A 16836-nucleotide genomic window follows, 5' to 3' on the forward strand; every position below is an offset into this window, starting at 1 on the left:
GTCAATCTGAATATGTATCTGTGTATGTGTGTGCGTGATCTATACTGTGTGTGTATATATATATATATATGTAGGCCTATGTATATGTATGTATGAAGCCTATATGTGTGTGTCCGTTTGTTCTGTTTATTGAATGCAATTTCAATTGTTCATATAATAATTTACAGGTGAAAGAATATGACATCTGAATGTATTTTGCTTGATTGAGCACTACTTTGATAAAAATTAATTTTTCTCGGTTGTGTGTATATATATATATATATGTAGGCCTATGTATATGTATGTATGAAGCCTATATGTGTGTGTGTGTGTGTCTGTTTGTTCTGTTTATTGAATGCAATTTCAGTTGTTCATATAATAATTTACAGGTGAAAGAATATGACATCTGAATGTATTTTGCTTGAAAATGCACTACTTTTTTTTTTTAATGCATTTTTCTGTTTTTTGTCCAAAATGTTGTATTTCTGATGAAACCTGTGTATTCAAGTGGTGATAAAACATGAAGACAGAAAACTTTTTTGTTGTTGTTTAAAAGCAGAGGCTCGTTTCTTTATTTTGATATATAATATGTTCATATATTCATAGCAGAACATATTCTGAGGGCCGTCAAATTTAGGTGAAAATCATAAAAAATGCTGGCGGTGGCTGGCAACTTTAAAAAAAAAAACGCTGGCAGGGAAAGAGTTAATGTTAATTTTGCAACTTATAAAGCGTTAAAACATGTATTTAATTTACATAATTAAACATTATTTAATTTACATTAAAACTAGTGTGGGAAATGGCAGATGTACATTATGTAATTTAATTTTTATTATACACCAAACGTTACACATATGTAATGGAAAATGTGCATGTAAATACAAAAATACGTTGCTGTTTTACATATTGCATTGCCATTTTGTATTTTAAGTTGAATATTGCTACATATATGCTTCCATAGAACTTCTGGTTATGATGTAGTAATCGCAAATTGAACCGTGCTTTACATAATGTCTCTTTATAGTGTCCTTGCATATATCATGCACTTGGCCTGCAATCCAAGTGTATTTAAAACATTTTTTCCCCCCAGTCAAGTCTTACTCCCAAAACATACTGCAGCCATAATTTTGAAATGGTTTATTTCAATACTGAGGACATGGAAATTGATTTTATTTATTTTTTTTACTCATAAATCAATAGTATTTTTCCATTTTGAATGAATGAATTCCAGTCAGATCAAAAGGCCTTATTTACATACAAATATTTAAATATCACACAGAAAAACATACTGGATGTGTTTATATTACATAACATTATGTAATGATTGCATGGCGTTATCATCTTTTTTCACGAAGCTGTGGTCTCTGTCAACTTCTTATTTTCTCAGCCAGTGATAGCAGTTGCTTCCTTCCTTCAAAAAGCAAAATACTTGCAGCCATGGCAGAGTTCAGGCTGTCCACACCATATACCATGGGGATCAGTAACCTCCGTCCTCCAGTCCTCTCAGCCAATCGCAAAGCCTCCCGACTCAGACCGTGTGATTCTCCACCAATTACAAGACCTGTGTGCCTAGCAACCCAGTCAATGTAATAATACTGCGTCTCGAGGGATTTGCCACTATCATAATCCTCAAAGCCACAGAAATCATCATCCTCATATTCCACCTTCCTTGGGTACTGATGTCCTCTGACCCAACCGTAATCAGAAGGCTTTTTCTGTTGTTGAGGGATTACGGTATTGTTATCTTCAGTCAAGGTGGTGCTGCAGTTGTCGGCTACGTGAATGGTTGCTGTTTTGGGCAGGTGACTTGGAATATCACTCCATGTTAGGCTTGGGATTACAGGGAGACGGAAGTGAGCGCCCATGGCTGCCCTAAGAACTTTGGGCTCCCAAACATCCACACATCCTGAGGGGAGATTGCCAGAATTTAATTATAAACAAAACTAAAAATCAATAGATAATCAATAAAAACAATAAAATCAATATCAAGTTTCAACTGTAAAATAAATGTCACGTAATCACTGCTTAATATAATATATGAAAGTAAATATCTAAATGAATGTAAATAAAAATATCAGACCATTTGAAACGTCGAATTAATTTAACTAATAATTTCTGATATTTAAAAAGAATACAGTGTTGTTGAAGATAAAATATAACGCAGATATCATTAGGTTAGATATTGATTATTAATCACTCAAACCTCTTTCTCTACATAACTGTCTGTCACACATATCCACCATGTTGATAGTTTTTTAAGACTTTTTATTTGCGTACATAGCTATAATCAAATCCTCATCCAATGTGCAAAGGGTTATATGGGTAATATTAGCTATTAGAGCAGCATCTCATTTCAGAGGCTGCATCCTCCCGATGTCGCATTTGAAGGGTGCATTTTAAATAATTTTTTTTTTTATAAATGACAGTATTTTACACCTCACAAGGAATAACAGTCTCCAAAATGAGATGCAGCTAGAGTGTTCATGGATCTGCATTTCGATTTTCAACCGGAAATAGTAAACCATCCAAGTACATTATACATCATGCATCAAGTACCATTATAGTTGTGATGTGGACTCAGCTATTCTGTTAGATTAGAATGATTATTACAACTATATATCTATTGTTATCATTATAGTTATCATTCTTGGTGTGAATGGGCATTAGTTCATTATTTTTTTAAAGATAAAAGTTTCATAAGTAAATAAATTGAGAATGTCTTAGCTTTGCTGATACCTTTAGTGAGCAGCACACTGTGACACCCGGCGGCAGCAGCAGAGCGTAACACTGCGGCCAGGTTTCCAGGGTCTCTCACATTGTCACAAATCAGTGTCAGAGGCACAGGCTTGCCATACTTTTCTTCTGAGAATGTTAAATGGGATGCTTCGGGCCGTTTGAATATGGCTGCAATTAGAAAATATCAAATGAAGGTGCTGCTGTATGAGCGGGACCATATGTTTTGTTTTGCTAATGCAGGTCTCTTACCTATTATGTTTTTTGAGGTGTCAAGATCAGACCAGATTTTAGGATCTTCCTTTCTGACTTTCACAATGCTGGTATGGCCGAGTTTATCCAGGGGAAGCTCCCGCAGTGCATCCACTGAACTGAAATAAACAGTTTGCGCTACGGCCCCTGCATCCAGAGCGCTGCGTATAAGACGCTTTCCCTCCAGAACAACTTTACCTTGCTGCTCCCGAAGCTTCTTAGATCGAGCTATGCTGACCAACCTCCTGCATATACAATGGAGATTAAATGTCAAATGACATTTAACAGTGAAAACAACATCCACAAGATGCAAGATACACTATTAATTTTTCACAACCTTAAGTGACTACATTAAGTTTGCTACAGAAAGCCTTTTACAACGGAGTTTTTGAATTTTTTCCCCCCCAGAATTTATTAATAAATAGCTTGCCATTCAGAATTATTTAAAGTTGACAAAATTGTCAACACTTTTGTCTTCATACTCATTTCTTGCATATTCAATTTTATCTTTAAATTAGTTTTTGCAAAAAACGAAACAAAACAAAAACATTTGTAGTTCTTTGTATTCTCGGGCACGAATCATGTAGCAACAAATGTCAATATTTTACTCACGTCAAACTCTTGTCCCCAGGTTGTGCTTTCTCATACAACAAACCATCAACTTCTCCAAAACGGGACAATGTGGTGGGCTGATGATTGTCGCGGAGGTCTGCGTTTATCACCTTCTCCCGAGGTAATTGTGAGAACTGTACTGAATCCGAGATGTTGTCGGGTCGTTGAACGCTGTCTTTTTTAGGGTTTCTGAAAATGTTGTCTTGTAATAAATGTTCGTTTTGACTGACGACTTGTTTCGAATTTTCTATAGATCCTTTCACTGAAATTGAGCCAGACACACCAATGCGTTTACGCACATATCTTTTGATATTTACGCAATGACATCGCAATGTCAATACTGGTTGAAATATTGTGGCCAAAAATCGCATGCTTACAATGCGCGTCGCCATCTTGACAAGTGAATTTTCTTCTTCTTCTTCTTTGGTGTTTATTGGCAAACCAACTTGTAGGTGCATTACCGCCACCGACTGGACTGGAGTGTGGAATAGAATACGTGCTTATGGGATTGACATAATTCAAGGAGAAAAAAAAGGCAATAATCATATTATTAATAATAAAATAAATAACAAAAAAAATTATATGTAATATCTTATTATTATTAATATTTAACTTACATTTATTCATAGTAAAATATTATAAAATAACTTCTTATAGAAATGCATTGATCACTACATGAAATATATATAAAACGTCCACTGATTCAGTTTGATTTTCATTAGCCTAATTGTTTTTCTCAGTGATCTATAAGTGGTTTAAATATACAACTTTAGTGGAGTAGCCTTAAAGGGGTCAATATGGATTTTTTATTTTTATTTTAATATGTTCCTTGAGGTTTACTTATTATGTTAATCAAGTTTTTTTGCACAATAAATTAATAAATATATGGAAAAAATATTATTTTCAACCTCATTCTGACCCTTTCTCTACAACAACCTGTGGTTTTAAGGGGCGGGTCCTAAGGCTTATTATCAGTAATCAGCGCTGTTATGATTGGCTAATGTCATTGCATAGGAAACAGTATCAATGCCCCCTCGCTATTGCATGTGTGATATTCACCCCCCGGAGCCGTGTGAGGCCCATTTTATTATGGATGCGCATGCTTTATTTAACTACTTTTGGACTGTTGAACAAAAACACCCACCTACTCCCGTTCTAACGCTTGGAAGAGCAAGGACAATTTTAATATAACTCCGATTGGATTCGTCTGAAAGAAGAAAGTCATATACACCTAGGATGCTTTCATGCGCTAATTTTCATTTTTGGGTGAACTAACCCTTTAAGTGGCTGAACGCCAGTGGGTGGGGCCTATGGTGAGAAGAAGACTGTTCATCAATGTGTTGCTCTGGAGGCAGTTTTTATGCAAAAACCTGCCTGGATGATGACTCCTTGCACCTCGGATCCAAAATTAGCTGCTCTCTGAGGGTTATTACATAAATGCTCTTTTTTTTTATTGACGATGAGGACATTTTAAGTTATGAAACTTGCAGGATGTATTAAGCATACAAAGACCTCTTCTGTGTCAAAAGATCCATGGGAATTTGGTTTCTCCTGTCATGACCCCTTTAATATATATCCTATGGGATGAAAAATTGCAAAGTTTCATTACGAAATATTGAAATTAATGTCATAATTGCAGATTGTTAAAATGCCTTCTATCACAATATGTATACTAATAAAACATTTGTTTATGATTATATTTAAATATAGATATTTATATACATGACTTTTAATGTATAATTTAAATATTGAAATTAAATATCAAGAGTAAATAAAAATTAGCATACTGTAGGCCTTGATTAGATACTTATTACATTATACATTAGCCTACATAGGCTACAAATTATTTGAAGAGAGAAAAAAAAAGAGAAAAAAGTAGCTATATAATTATTTTTAGCATTTATTTTTGTTTTTGAAAAGCCTCACCTAAGGAGCCACATATGGTTCCCCTTTGTAGAGGAATTGCAGTGCTGTGAGTCCCCAAAACTGTATGTAAAATCTAAAAAATAAAGGAAGGAACTATTTTAGGTTCCCCAAAGAACCTTCCTTTGAACAATATTTTAAAGAACCTTTTGTGCAATGGATCCGGATGGTTAGGGTTCTTCATGGAACCATCAATAAAGAACCTATTTTTAAGAGTGAATATAATAACAATGCTTAGATATAACTATGAATTAACAGAAAGCATGACTCTGTGGTACTTAATGTTTAATAACGTCGTGTTTCAGCTCCTGATACTGTTTCGAGTGGGCGCTGGAGTGGGCGTGGTCTAACAACTCGCCAAGAAATCCGATTGGGTGACAGTAACGTGGGAGGCTGCGCAGTATTCGTCGATGCTGTCGGAGATTATCTTGTTTTTGTCGCCATGTCTGTCAGACTGAAAACGATTCGGTAGAAGATGAGTTCACCTGTATAGTTCAATGTGAGACATAATGTAAAAGCTCTTGTCCTGTCCATATTCGAGCGATTATAACAGTAATGCACGTTGGTGGTAGTGCTCTGTCACTCATTGACACTGAAACTACAAGCGACAACATGGATGAACAGTATTTAAGATTCAACTAATATTTCACGCAAACGACAAATGTGATGGGTACCGATGCTAGCAAAAACAGCAAGGTTAGTTCTTTAAATTATTTTCTTGGTAAGAGTGGTGAGAAAAGTTGGAAACATTGTGTGTACAGCCTGTGCTCTGGATGTTTGATCTGTACTTGTTAAGAGTTAAGCAATGCATGTTTATTTGTAGAAGCTAAATCTAATTAGGGCATTTAAGTCATATTTATTGAAAAAAAACATAAGTTTGTTATATAAAATTGTGTTATGTATTATATTTATTTTCTGTTCAACTAGAGGGAAACTATAAAACAGTGTTTTTATAAGTAGGTCGTTACATTTAGTTTAAATACATATTTATAGTTAATAAATGCATAGCCATTTTACATTTGTGTGGATTTGACTGAAAGCAAAAGCCAAGGGAAAAGCGTGTCATCTACTTTAATTAATATGAATATTATGGTGATTCCTTGACTATGGGCAGTTTTGACTTGATATTTCTTATTTAAAAACTTTTTAAATGTACATTGGATTTTATGGGATATTCAGTGTATTTCAAACTGACTGTACGCATCTGTTTTTCATAAATTCATCACTTCACCACTGCACACTGTTAATTTCACCACTGCCAATTATGTTGCGGTAATGACACTGTTGAACTCTGTTCAGGGAACAAAAATACTTCCATTTGCCATGGACTGCATTATAACGTCTTTTTACATTTTTGCTCCCAAAATTCCATGAGCATGAGTTTGAAATCAGTTTGCTGTGATATTTTACAGAAGGATATTTTATTCACTCATTCTCTCTCATACACACACACTCACACACATACTACACAAAATGTAGTATGTGTCCATATTTATTCTTCCATAATTCTCTCTGGTGTAGGGACACAACAGAAGAACAGTTAATTTTAAATTACCAAATTTATTTTAAAAATTTCTCCTTAAACTATGTTGTTTATAACCCATTATTTTCCTCTTGTATATTTATTCAGTTTCTTATTCTTATTTTAAATAAAAGAATAGTATCCACAGTTAGAGAGACATCCAAGAGCATGTTAACAAAAATAGGTCATCGCTGGAATATGAGTAACCATGTAATTATTATTTAATGACATTCGTTCACAGCAGTGTACAGGGTCGGAGGAGCAGTCACAAATATCCAGATGGCGGGGATTTCTCTCTGCTGTGGGGATTTCTCTCCCAGCTGGTCTCTGCCGAATCAACCCATTACGAATCGGATCACATAGAATGATTTGTGACAAGGAGCCATCCATTCCTGAGCACTTATTGTATACTATCGTTCAAAGGTTTGGGTTCTGTAAAATTTTTGTTTTTGAAGTCTCTTATGCTCTCCAAGGCTGCATTTATTTGATCAAAAATACAGTAAAGCAGTAATAATGTGTAATAATATTACATTTGAAAATAACTGTTTTCTATTTTTATATTATTTTAAAATGTAATTTAAACTTGTGATGCAAAGCTGAATTTGCAGCATCATTACTTCAGTCTTCAGTGTCAAATGATCTGATTTGATGCTCAAGAAACATGTTGTGCTGCCTAATGTTTTTGTGGAAAGCATGAAAAGAAATCTTTTGTATTATAAATGTCCTTATTGTCACTTTTGAACACATTTATGCATCCTTGCTGAAAAAAATATAGGCTATTTCTTACAAAAAAACAATATCTTGCTGACCCTAAACTTTGAACTGGTCCTCTTCGTGAGGAAGAATAAACGGCCTGTCATTGTGACACAGTAATGCTTATTCACCATTTGTGTTTTTTTGTCTAATGTAGGTTATTCCGAAATCTGAGATTTTGCGCTTGGGAGTTTTGGAGCAGTCTAAGGAGGAAGTAATAGTCCAGGTGAGCCTCAATGTTCTACGATGTCATCATTTTTATCAGGTCTAATGGTCAGTGTCATCTTTTACAGCCACTGACTCCTAGCTTATGTCGTAAATGGAAATTGAGATGGTTTGTGTTTTAGTAGATGCAAATTCACTGGAAGAGAGCTAGGATGAATATAAGCAGGTGTCTTTATCACCCTGGTACATGAAGAGGTCGAGTTCAAAACCTCAGAGGTTTATGACTCACTGTACCTGTGCTCTTGTTGTCGTACTGTTGCTTTGCAGCGTCAGGTCCACCACCCTTTTGTCCACGACCTGCAGGACTGCTGGCAGACCCAGCGGCACATCTACATTAGTGAGTGATTCAGAATGCACCCCTGCCCCAATTCTCCTCCTGCCTTTCCCACCACTAAATCAGTCTTCCCTCACACCAAGTGCCATGTGGCCCTGACACAAAACCTCCCTGGAGCTCCTACAAACTATTATTCCACCTGAACTCTTTTTTTATTCTGTGAGAAGCTGTGAGGAGGACATATAATCCGAAATGATACATTGAAGTTTATTAAAGTCTCTTTTGCTCACCAAGGCTGTGTTTATCTGATCAAAAATACAGTAAAAACAGCAATGTTGTGAAATATTATTGCAATTTTTATATATATATAGATATTTGGGCTTTTTATTCCTTTATTATTCAGACAGTCACAGGACAGTGGAGAGATGACAGGAAAGTATTGGGTAGAGAGAGGGGGGTGGGAATCGAACTCGGGTCGCCGTGAGCACAGTTGCGCTGTATATGTTGGCGCACTAAGCACGAGGCTATCGGCGACGACATATTATTGCAATTTAAAATAACTGTTTTCAAAGTATTTTCCTGAATTTTCAGCAGCCATTATTCCAGTCTTCGGTGTCACGCGATCTTTCATAAATCATTTGAATATGCTGATTTGGTGCTCAAGAAACTTTTTTTTTTCTTATTATCGGTGTTGAAAACAGTTGCGCTGCTGAATATTTTTGAGAAAACCATGACACATTTTTTTCAGGATTCTTTGATGAATAAAAAGTTCTAAAGAGCCGCATTTATTTGAAATAGAAATCTTTTGTAAGTCTTTAATATTACTTTTGATCAATTTAATGTGTCTTTGCTGAATTAAAGCATTCATTTCTTTTAAAAAAGTGCCCCAAACTTTTGAACGTTAGTGAATGATCTATGTTGAAAAGTTTACAGGTTTATATTTCAGAGTTGTTGTGCCTAATAATTATTAAATATATGACATTAAAGGTGAAGAGTGTAAAAATGTTTGTTCTTCTAACAATTTTACCAAACACTCCTCTCACCTGCCATCGTTTGGCCAAACAGATAATCCCACTTCATATTCATAGCCATTGGTCAAGCTAATGCTGCTGTGTCATAACGCTCAACAAATGCTGGGAAAAGAGAAAGTGTAAAACACTCCACTTTTAATTGATTTTTATTTATGTTTTATTCTGTGTGGCACACTGTGTACAGAGTATCAGAGAGAGAGAGAGTTCCCAAATTCCAAAGAATGAAAGCAAATCATGTTTTATAGCAGTGGTTCTCAACTCCAGTGCAGGAAACCCACTGCTCAGCACATTGAGATCATCAGATTGTTAGCAGAGAACTTTATGAACTGAACTGAGTGTGTCAGATGAGAGAAACGTACAAAATGTCCCTGCAGGACCAGTTGTGAACCACAGTTGTATAGAATATGGGTGCTATCCATGGTGCTGATTTCATGACGGCCTACTTTTTTTTTTTGCTAAACAACCATCTACAGTTGAAAATCAAATTAGTCCTACTAAGTTGTTATATATCATTAGCATGTAAAGTGGCCCAAAGTCTTTTGAACTAGATAGGTTCATCTAGACAAACTTGTGTAGTTCAAAAATAACTTAAATAATTTTGGCTTGAGAAAGCCTGACCAGAAATCTTGAATACTTGAAGCTTGAATGTTTAAAGTCTATAGATAGATAGATAGATAGATAGATGAAAATCAGTGTAGACAATGCCAAAAAATCCACAGATTCAATCTGGGCCCACTTATTAGGACTCCACACTCTAAACCTCAAGTCCTTTTTCCCCCCAGTGTTTGGTTTCCCAGTGATCCTGACTGCATTTGTGAAAGTCAGTTTACTTCTTCCACTATGATGTTCACCCCTTGAATGCTTTCTCCTAACTAAAGTTATGATGATTGTGTCACTTCCTTTGATTACCACCTGATTCCTTCATTTACAGCCTGCACTGTTTTACTCCTATTTTTACGCTTAATTCAGTCTAGACCACTATTGGGATTTCTTTATATCAAGCTTAAGTTCCTATGTTATAACACAGAGTGTTCTGTACTTAATCTGACCATGATGTTTTACCAGTCAGTGGTCTGGATGAGGGCATAACTGTTAGAAACAGATGGTCTTGACTGATGAATTATGAATCTGGTCAAGTGACAGATGTTTTCTCTGGTCTTAGCCTGTTTGAGTTGGATTTTTGTGTTTGTCTATATTTGGGATTTGCACATTCAGGCGCTGTTTATATGGTTCGTTTCTGAATATTCCCTCTCTAGTGTGTGATTACTGCAGCACAGGGGACTTGTACACATACTGGGTGATGATTGGTCAGTTTGGAGAGGATGTGGTAAAAGTGTTTGCTGCTGAATTAGGTTCTGCTCTAGGTAAGCAAATCTATATGACAAGAAAAAACTTTTGAAACAAGTCTTTTATGTTCACCTAGGTTTCACTTATTTGGTCAAAAATGCAATGAAAACTGTAATGCTGTGAAATATTGTTACAATTTAAAATCATTGTTTTCTGTTTGAATGTTTTAAAATGTAATTTATTCCTGTGATGCCAAGCTGAATTTTCAGCAGCCAGTCTTAATATGTTTTATTTTGTTGATTTGGTGATCAAGAAACAATTATTATTATCACAGTTGCTTAATATTTTTGTTGAAACCACGATAACCGCTGGATCCTTTTAAACTGCAATTATTTGCAAAATAAATCTTTTGTAATATTCCAAATGTGTTTACTGTCACTCTTTTGATTAATTTAATGCGTCCTTGCTGAATTAAAGTATTAATGTCTTTTCCAAAAATCTTACTGACCCCAAACATTTGAACAGCGGTGTATACTGTATAATTTTAATATAATATAATAGAATTATTTCAACCTAAAATCACACACACACACACACACACAAACAAAAAACCTCCATGGACATTTTATGCCAAGCAATTTTTGCTCAAGTACAATAGCTATAAATGCTTATCAAAATAATACTTTAAATATCATGTTTTATAGGGTTCCTTCATGATTGTGCAATCATCCATCGTGATGTGAAGGTATTCTGTGTTTTGAATGTAATGATGTTTTAATTTAATGACCTTAGGTAATGAATATGAACTCTTAAATGCCTTAAAAACATTCTGTGTTGTATTTTGAACAGATGGAGAATGTCCTTCTAACAGATCAGGGTAAGGCAGTCTGTGTTCTGTAGTCCCGCCAGTGGAGGGCAGTAGGTGTCTGCTTGGTTTTTGTAAACATGGAATGTTCCAGAACATCCAAGCTTCAGGCTTCCAGGCCAAAGAATACAGCTAGAGTATTTACACAAACAGGATATCATAATAGCAATTAAACAAATAATCCAATCCACTGATTTCAAAATTCATAATAATTCAATATTTGTTTGTTAAAATGTGAAAATGAAAATATGACATCAAAGTGAAATATGGCTTATAAAACTCAAATGACATCAAACAACCATCTAATCATAAATTGTATATGTTCATAATATAAAAATATGAATTATTATTATGTAAATCTTCTAGTGTTACTATGTGAATGTGTGGGTTTTTGATATTTTATTAAAGGCCATCTACGACTGGCTGACTTCGGTTTGTCCCGGCGTCTGGAGCGTGGAGGAAGGGCGTTCACTATTTGTGGGACAATCCAATACATGGGTAAATCTGTAATAAAAGAAGAAATTAAAACAAATGATAACTTTGACTTATGTGGAATAATATACATAAATAGTCTCTTGAAACGCAAAATGAGCCATTAATGATATTTATGGCTGAGCTAATGAAAGGAAGTTTATATGCTAGCTATATGTTGGAATGTAAACAGGATTCTTAAGAAATCTGTCTCTTCAGCTCCTGAAGTCCTTAGCGGTGGTCCCTACAACCACGCAGCTGATTGGTGGTCTCTCGGCATCCTTCTTTTTGCATTGGCCACTGGAAAGGTAAGGACAAATGCACATACATGCATATTTGCACCAACATGTTGTGTTTTCGGCCTATTGTGGGAAAAAATAACCGTTTGTGTGTTTCTGTGTGAATAGATGTGTTTTTTCTGCCAAGTCATTCTGAACTCCCCTCCCCCTCCATGTTTGTCTCAGTTTCCTGTGTCTCCAGAGACAGATCACTGTAGCATGCTGAGGAGAGTACGCAGCTTCCTATATGAGATGCCAAAAAACTTTTCTCCTCCTTTTGCTCTCCTGCTTACAGAGGTGAGACCTGGACTTGGTTTACTTGCCAAAATGTTCAAATTGTGTCAGTCAAAAGTGTCTCAGTTGTTTCTCTGCAAACCCTAAAAATTAAAGACTTAAATGAGATCATTGTTTACATTTAGTAAGAGTATAGAGTTCAAAAAAATTAAAGGGATAGTACATTATTCTGTCATCATTTATTCAAACTGTGTTCAGAATTGCTAAGATCCCAAAGTCATCAGTTACAAACCAGCTTTCAGTTTTAAGTCTCATCAAATTCTCTGAATAAAAAGGAGTCAGATTATTTTAAGATTTTCAGGGATAGTTCACCCAAAAAATCTGTCGTCATTTATTCACCCTTGTGTTCCTCCAAACCTTTCTTCTGTGAAACACTAGTTTGAAGGGAACCAAACAACACTAAACCCCATTGACTTCAATTCTATGGACAACAAACTCTGAGACATGTCTGAAAATATCTTCATTTATGTTCCACAGAAGATCATACAGTTTTGGAACAACATGAGAGTGAGTAAATGATGCTAGACTTTTCGTCACGTAACAATTTCGGATGAATTGTCCCTTCAAAATGTAGAACTTCTGATGAGAGTTCATACTAAAAGCTGTGATTTTTGATTGCTGGGATCTTGGCGATTCTGAGCACAGTTTGAGACATTGAGATCCATTTATTTAATCATTTGAACCAATCTTTCCTCTCCTCAGCTTCTTTGTAAGACTCCAGCACGTCGCCTTCGGACACTGGAACGCTTCAAGCGGCAAACCTTTTTCCGCGGCACACCGTTTGATTCCCACCTGCTCCAAAAGACCCCCATGGAGCTGATCCTGGAGCTGAAGAACCGGCCTGACCGCCCTGCCAAAGCCCGTCGAGGCCTGACCCTGGAGCCCTTCCCAAACTTTGACTGTGACTTTCTCTTAACCTCACCGTGCACACCCACCGCTCCAGACCTTTCCCCGACTCTGGCCAACATGGAGCGGGTAGAAGCACTCATGCAAAGCCATGTACCTCAGGACGATGCTTCCCAAAGAGAAGTGTTTGTTTAACTTTTTAAGACAATTTTGTCGGGAGTTTTAAAATCAGACACCTCAGAAGCACGTGGGGCAAGAAGGAATACTTCAAGGGATGGTCCACCCAAAAATGACAATTTTGTCATCATTCCAAACCTGTATGATTAACTTCTGTGGAACACAAAACAAGATATTTTCAAGAATGTTGGTTACTGCACAGCTGACTTCCATTGAATGTACAAAAAATACAATTGAAGTCAGTAAAAACGGAAACTGTTTGGTTGCCAGCGTTCTTCAAAATAACTTCTCTAGTGTTCTGCAGTAGAAAAAAACTCAAATACAGGCTTGGAATGACATGAGGGTGAGTAAACGAGGACAGAATTTTCATTTTTTTAGGTGGACCTTTTTATAGCAGGTTATTCTTCTGTGAAGGAATTTGGTTGTTAAGTGTATTTCTTATTGAGACACTCTAATCCTTGCGTTGAATTCCTTACCTTTTGTTGAGACATTTAGTGAAATGTGGTTCATAGTTCCTCATATCCTTTGACGTTATTTGACTATTTTGTCCTCATTAATATGCCATCACTGCATTTTCATTAAACAAACATACCATAAATTCAGTTCTTCCTAGTTTATAATGTTTTGAAAGCTTCACAAACCCTCAGGAATACACTTTAATGCTAAAAGGATCAGATTGTCAAGTGGATATTTTTACTTTTATATAACATTATATGCTCAGCACTGTGCATTTTTTTCCATAATGTACTGTGGACTGATACTGTGGGAAAGGGACTGTGGTTATGTGTTATACTAATTTTCCTATTGGCTTTATTGTTCATACTGTTGTTTTAACAACTGCTGAGGGCCTGGTTGGATGCCCATGTACGCATGAATAACCTTTTCAGCCTGAGATGACAGTATTTGTTTTATGCCCAGAATGCCTGACACCAGTGATCCTTTATTAAATACTAAGCAAAGAATAAAGAAAATAATGTAGTTAAAAAATATATATTTATGCAATATTGTAATCAATGCTGTATGTGGTTATTTCTGAAGCCCCACCCACCAGCGTCACAGTATTGTAGTGTCAGCTTCTGCTATTATTGAGCTGTTGATCTCTCTCTAAATCTCTCTAATATAAGAAGAGATATTTTTAAACACTTTTCCATACTAAGTAAATAGAGTGTTTTGTGTTTAAATAGAACCAATCATTTATTGGTTTGTATATGTAGTAAGCATTGCATATTTAATTAATAGACATGTTTTGTAAGAAAAAAAATTGTTGTAGGCAAATATTCACTTTCTTTCTTTCTTTCTATTCTTTTATGTTTTTATATTGAATATATAAAAAGTATCATTATTTCTATCACATTTTAATTTGATTTCACAAAAGTGCTGGCGGTGACGCGCGAGGTCACTTTAAAGACTCATGAATATTCATTGTTATTACAATAAGGTCGTGACCAAAGCCACGCCCCTAGGCGGGTTGGTTTTTCTAAGTGGTCACGTTGCGTTGCGGCATTGAAACAGGAGGCTGTCGACAGTTAGGGCATCTGTTGCATCACTCTTCTAAACAGGTAAGTGATTGAATTGTTTATTTAAAATATATATATATTTTTTAATTATAGGGACACTGCCGCTTTCTTAAATGACATGTCATTTACTCGTTTTGTAAACAGACCATTTTTGTCGTTAAATGTAGTTTTGTTAATTTCTATTGTAATTTTATTTAAAATATTTGCTATATTAATAGTGCAACGTCAGTTGTTTGCTTTGCATTGAGTGTCAGAAGTAAATATGTATGATCCGACAGGTGGTTGTCTCATTTACTTATCGAAGGACTTCTCCATCATGGGACAATGATAAATACGTTTTAGCAGTGTTTATAGCAAATACGTCAAACATATAAAAGCCGTCGGTGTGAAATGTTCGTTTTTAAGGGTTCAAACACTCAAAAATCAACTATATAAAGAGATAAACAGAATCATTTTTCTTTTGTAATTAGATGTAAAGCACCAAATCTGTTCAGCTTTGTATGTGCAATGTTAAAAGGGGTCTGCAATGATCGTAAGGGGTCGACATTCATGACATTCAATGTCACCCTGAGCATGGGTGAACACATCATTATCACCATCTCTCTTCCGTATATGTAGAGTAGAGCTAACAGAAACCCGACAAACCGAATCTATTTTAACAGCGTTTATTTCACAGAACATGCTAATTAAAGCATCATATGCACGTGTAGGTCTATACAGCATCATGGATGCTGCTGCTGTCTGCGGAAGAAGGGAGTGTGGCCGATCTGCACGTAGGCATGTCCTACATCACTGTAGCTTAGCCTAGCAGAGATGAGCTAACGTGATGAAGTAGAGATTTTAAACACATCCTTACAACATCACACACTCTCGAAAGAGATATTTAAATAATGTACATCAAATTTAGGTTTAGTCAAAGATGTCCTTCACCCGAAATGTCGCCCTCGGACGCTTTAACATCCCACCCACACCGCTAGCGACGCAACTAGAATGCGCGCTCGCATCGCGTTGCGTCACGGCGCATAAGGTGTGTGATGAATCACGCGAGCTGTGTTCTCATCCTCTCGCGTGTCGTGTATACGTGCTGAGGATGGTGTCTCTCCTCTCTGAGGACACCGCGGGTACATATAGTGCTGCTCCGGGTGAAATGAACTGACGATAAGCTCAGGATGTATAGTTCTCTAAACGGTGGCCTTTGACTCTTTTATTTATTCTTTTATGTACTTCTTTTATTTTTTTTATCTTTTACAAATTAAAATACATTTCTCCATGCATAATATCTGTTTGAAGATAAGATAATGCATGTGATAGGTTTTTTATGGAAGCCCGTTTCCGCCACTGAATAAAAAATAAAAAAGGTAATTGCGACTTTTTATCTCACAATTCTGCAATTCTGACTTTTTTTATCGCAATTGCGAGTTTATATCTCCCAATTCTGACTTTTTTTCTCGCAATTGCGAGTTTATATCTCGCAATTCTGACTTTTTTTATCGCAATTGTGAGTTTATATCGTAATTCTGACTTTTTTTATCGCAATTCTGACTTTTTTCTCAGAATTGTGAGATATAAACTCGCAATTGCGAGTTATAAAGTCAGAATTACGAGACATAAAGTCACAATTGCGAGATAAAAACTCGCAATTCTGACTTTTTTTCTCGCAATTCTGACTTAATTAAAAAAACAATTTAAATTGGACTAACTCACAATTGCGAGTTTATATCTCGCAATTCTGACTATAACACGCAATTGTGAGTTATAAAATCATAATTGTGAGATATAAACTCGCAATTCTGAGAA

The 16836-nt window shown here is 35.8% G+C and overlaps 3 protein-coding genes across 3 annotated transcripts in view; 2 read left to right on the forward strand and 1 right to left on the reverse strand.

The window, feature by feature from the left end:
* Window positions 1-885: 885 nt before the first annotated feature.
* Window positions 886-4009, reverse strand: mrm3b (mitochondrial rRNA methyltransferase 3b). Its single transcript, XM_016518587.1, has 4 exons — window positions 3577-4009; window positions 2965-3209; window positions 2716-2883; window positions 886-1885 (listed from the first exon to the last, which is right to left on the reverse strand). The coding sequence occupies exons 1-4, from the start codon at window positions 3966-3968 to the stop codon at window positions 1347-1349; spliced, it is 1344 nt and encodes a 447-aa protein (XP_016374073.1). The 5' UTR covers window positions 3969-4009; the 3' UTR covers window positions 886-1346.
* Window positions 4010-7934: 3925 nt separating this feature from the next.
* LOC107713136 (putative serine/threonine-protein kinase F31E3.2) lies at window positions 7935-13799 on the forward strand (the record flags this gene model as incomplete). Its single annotated transcript, XM_016518570.1, has 9 exons — window positions 7935-8000; window positions 8267-8336; window positions 10561-10668; window positions 11296-11336; window positions 11441-11468; window positions 11865-11954; window positions 12147-12235; window positions 12392-12502; window positions 13202-13799. Coding segments are annotated over 9 exons (942 nt in total), but the record flags the coding sequence as incomplete, so codon positions are not given.
* Window positions 13800-14980: 1181 nt separating this feature from the next.
* LOC107713203 (fructose-bisphosphate aldolase C) overlaps window positions 14981-16836 on the forward strand; it is a 14749-nt gene continuing 12893 nt past the window's right edge. The window contains exon 1 of the mRNA XM_016518654.1: window positions 14981-15081. The gene's annotated coding sequence lies outside the window, so the exon portion shown is untranslated. The remainder of the gene's footprint in view (window positions 15082-16836) is intronic.

The sequence above is a fragment of the Sinocyclocheilus rhinocerous genome, unplaced genomic scaffold, assembly GCF_001515625.1.
Source record: "Sinocyclocheilus rhinocerous isolate Xijiao unplaced genomic scaffold, SAMN03320098_v1.1 scaffold387, whole genome shotgun sequence".
Classification (NCBI taxonomy): Eukaryota; Metazoa; Chordata; class Actinopteri; order Cypriniformes; family Cyprinidae; genus Sinocyclocheilus; species Sinocyclocheilus rhinocerous.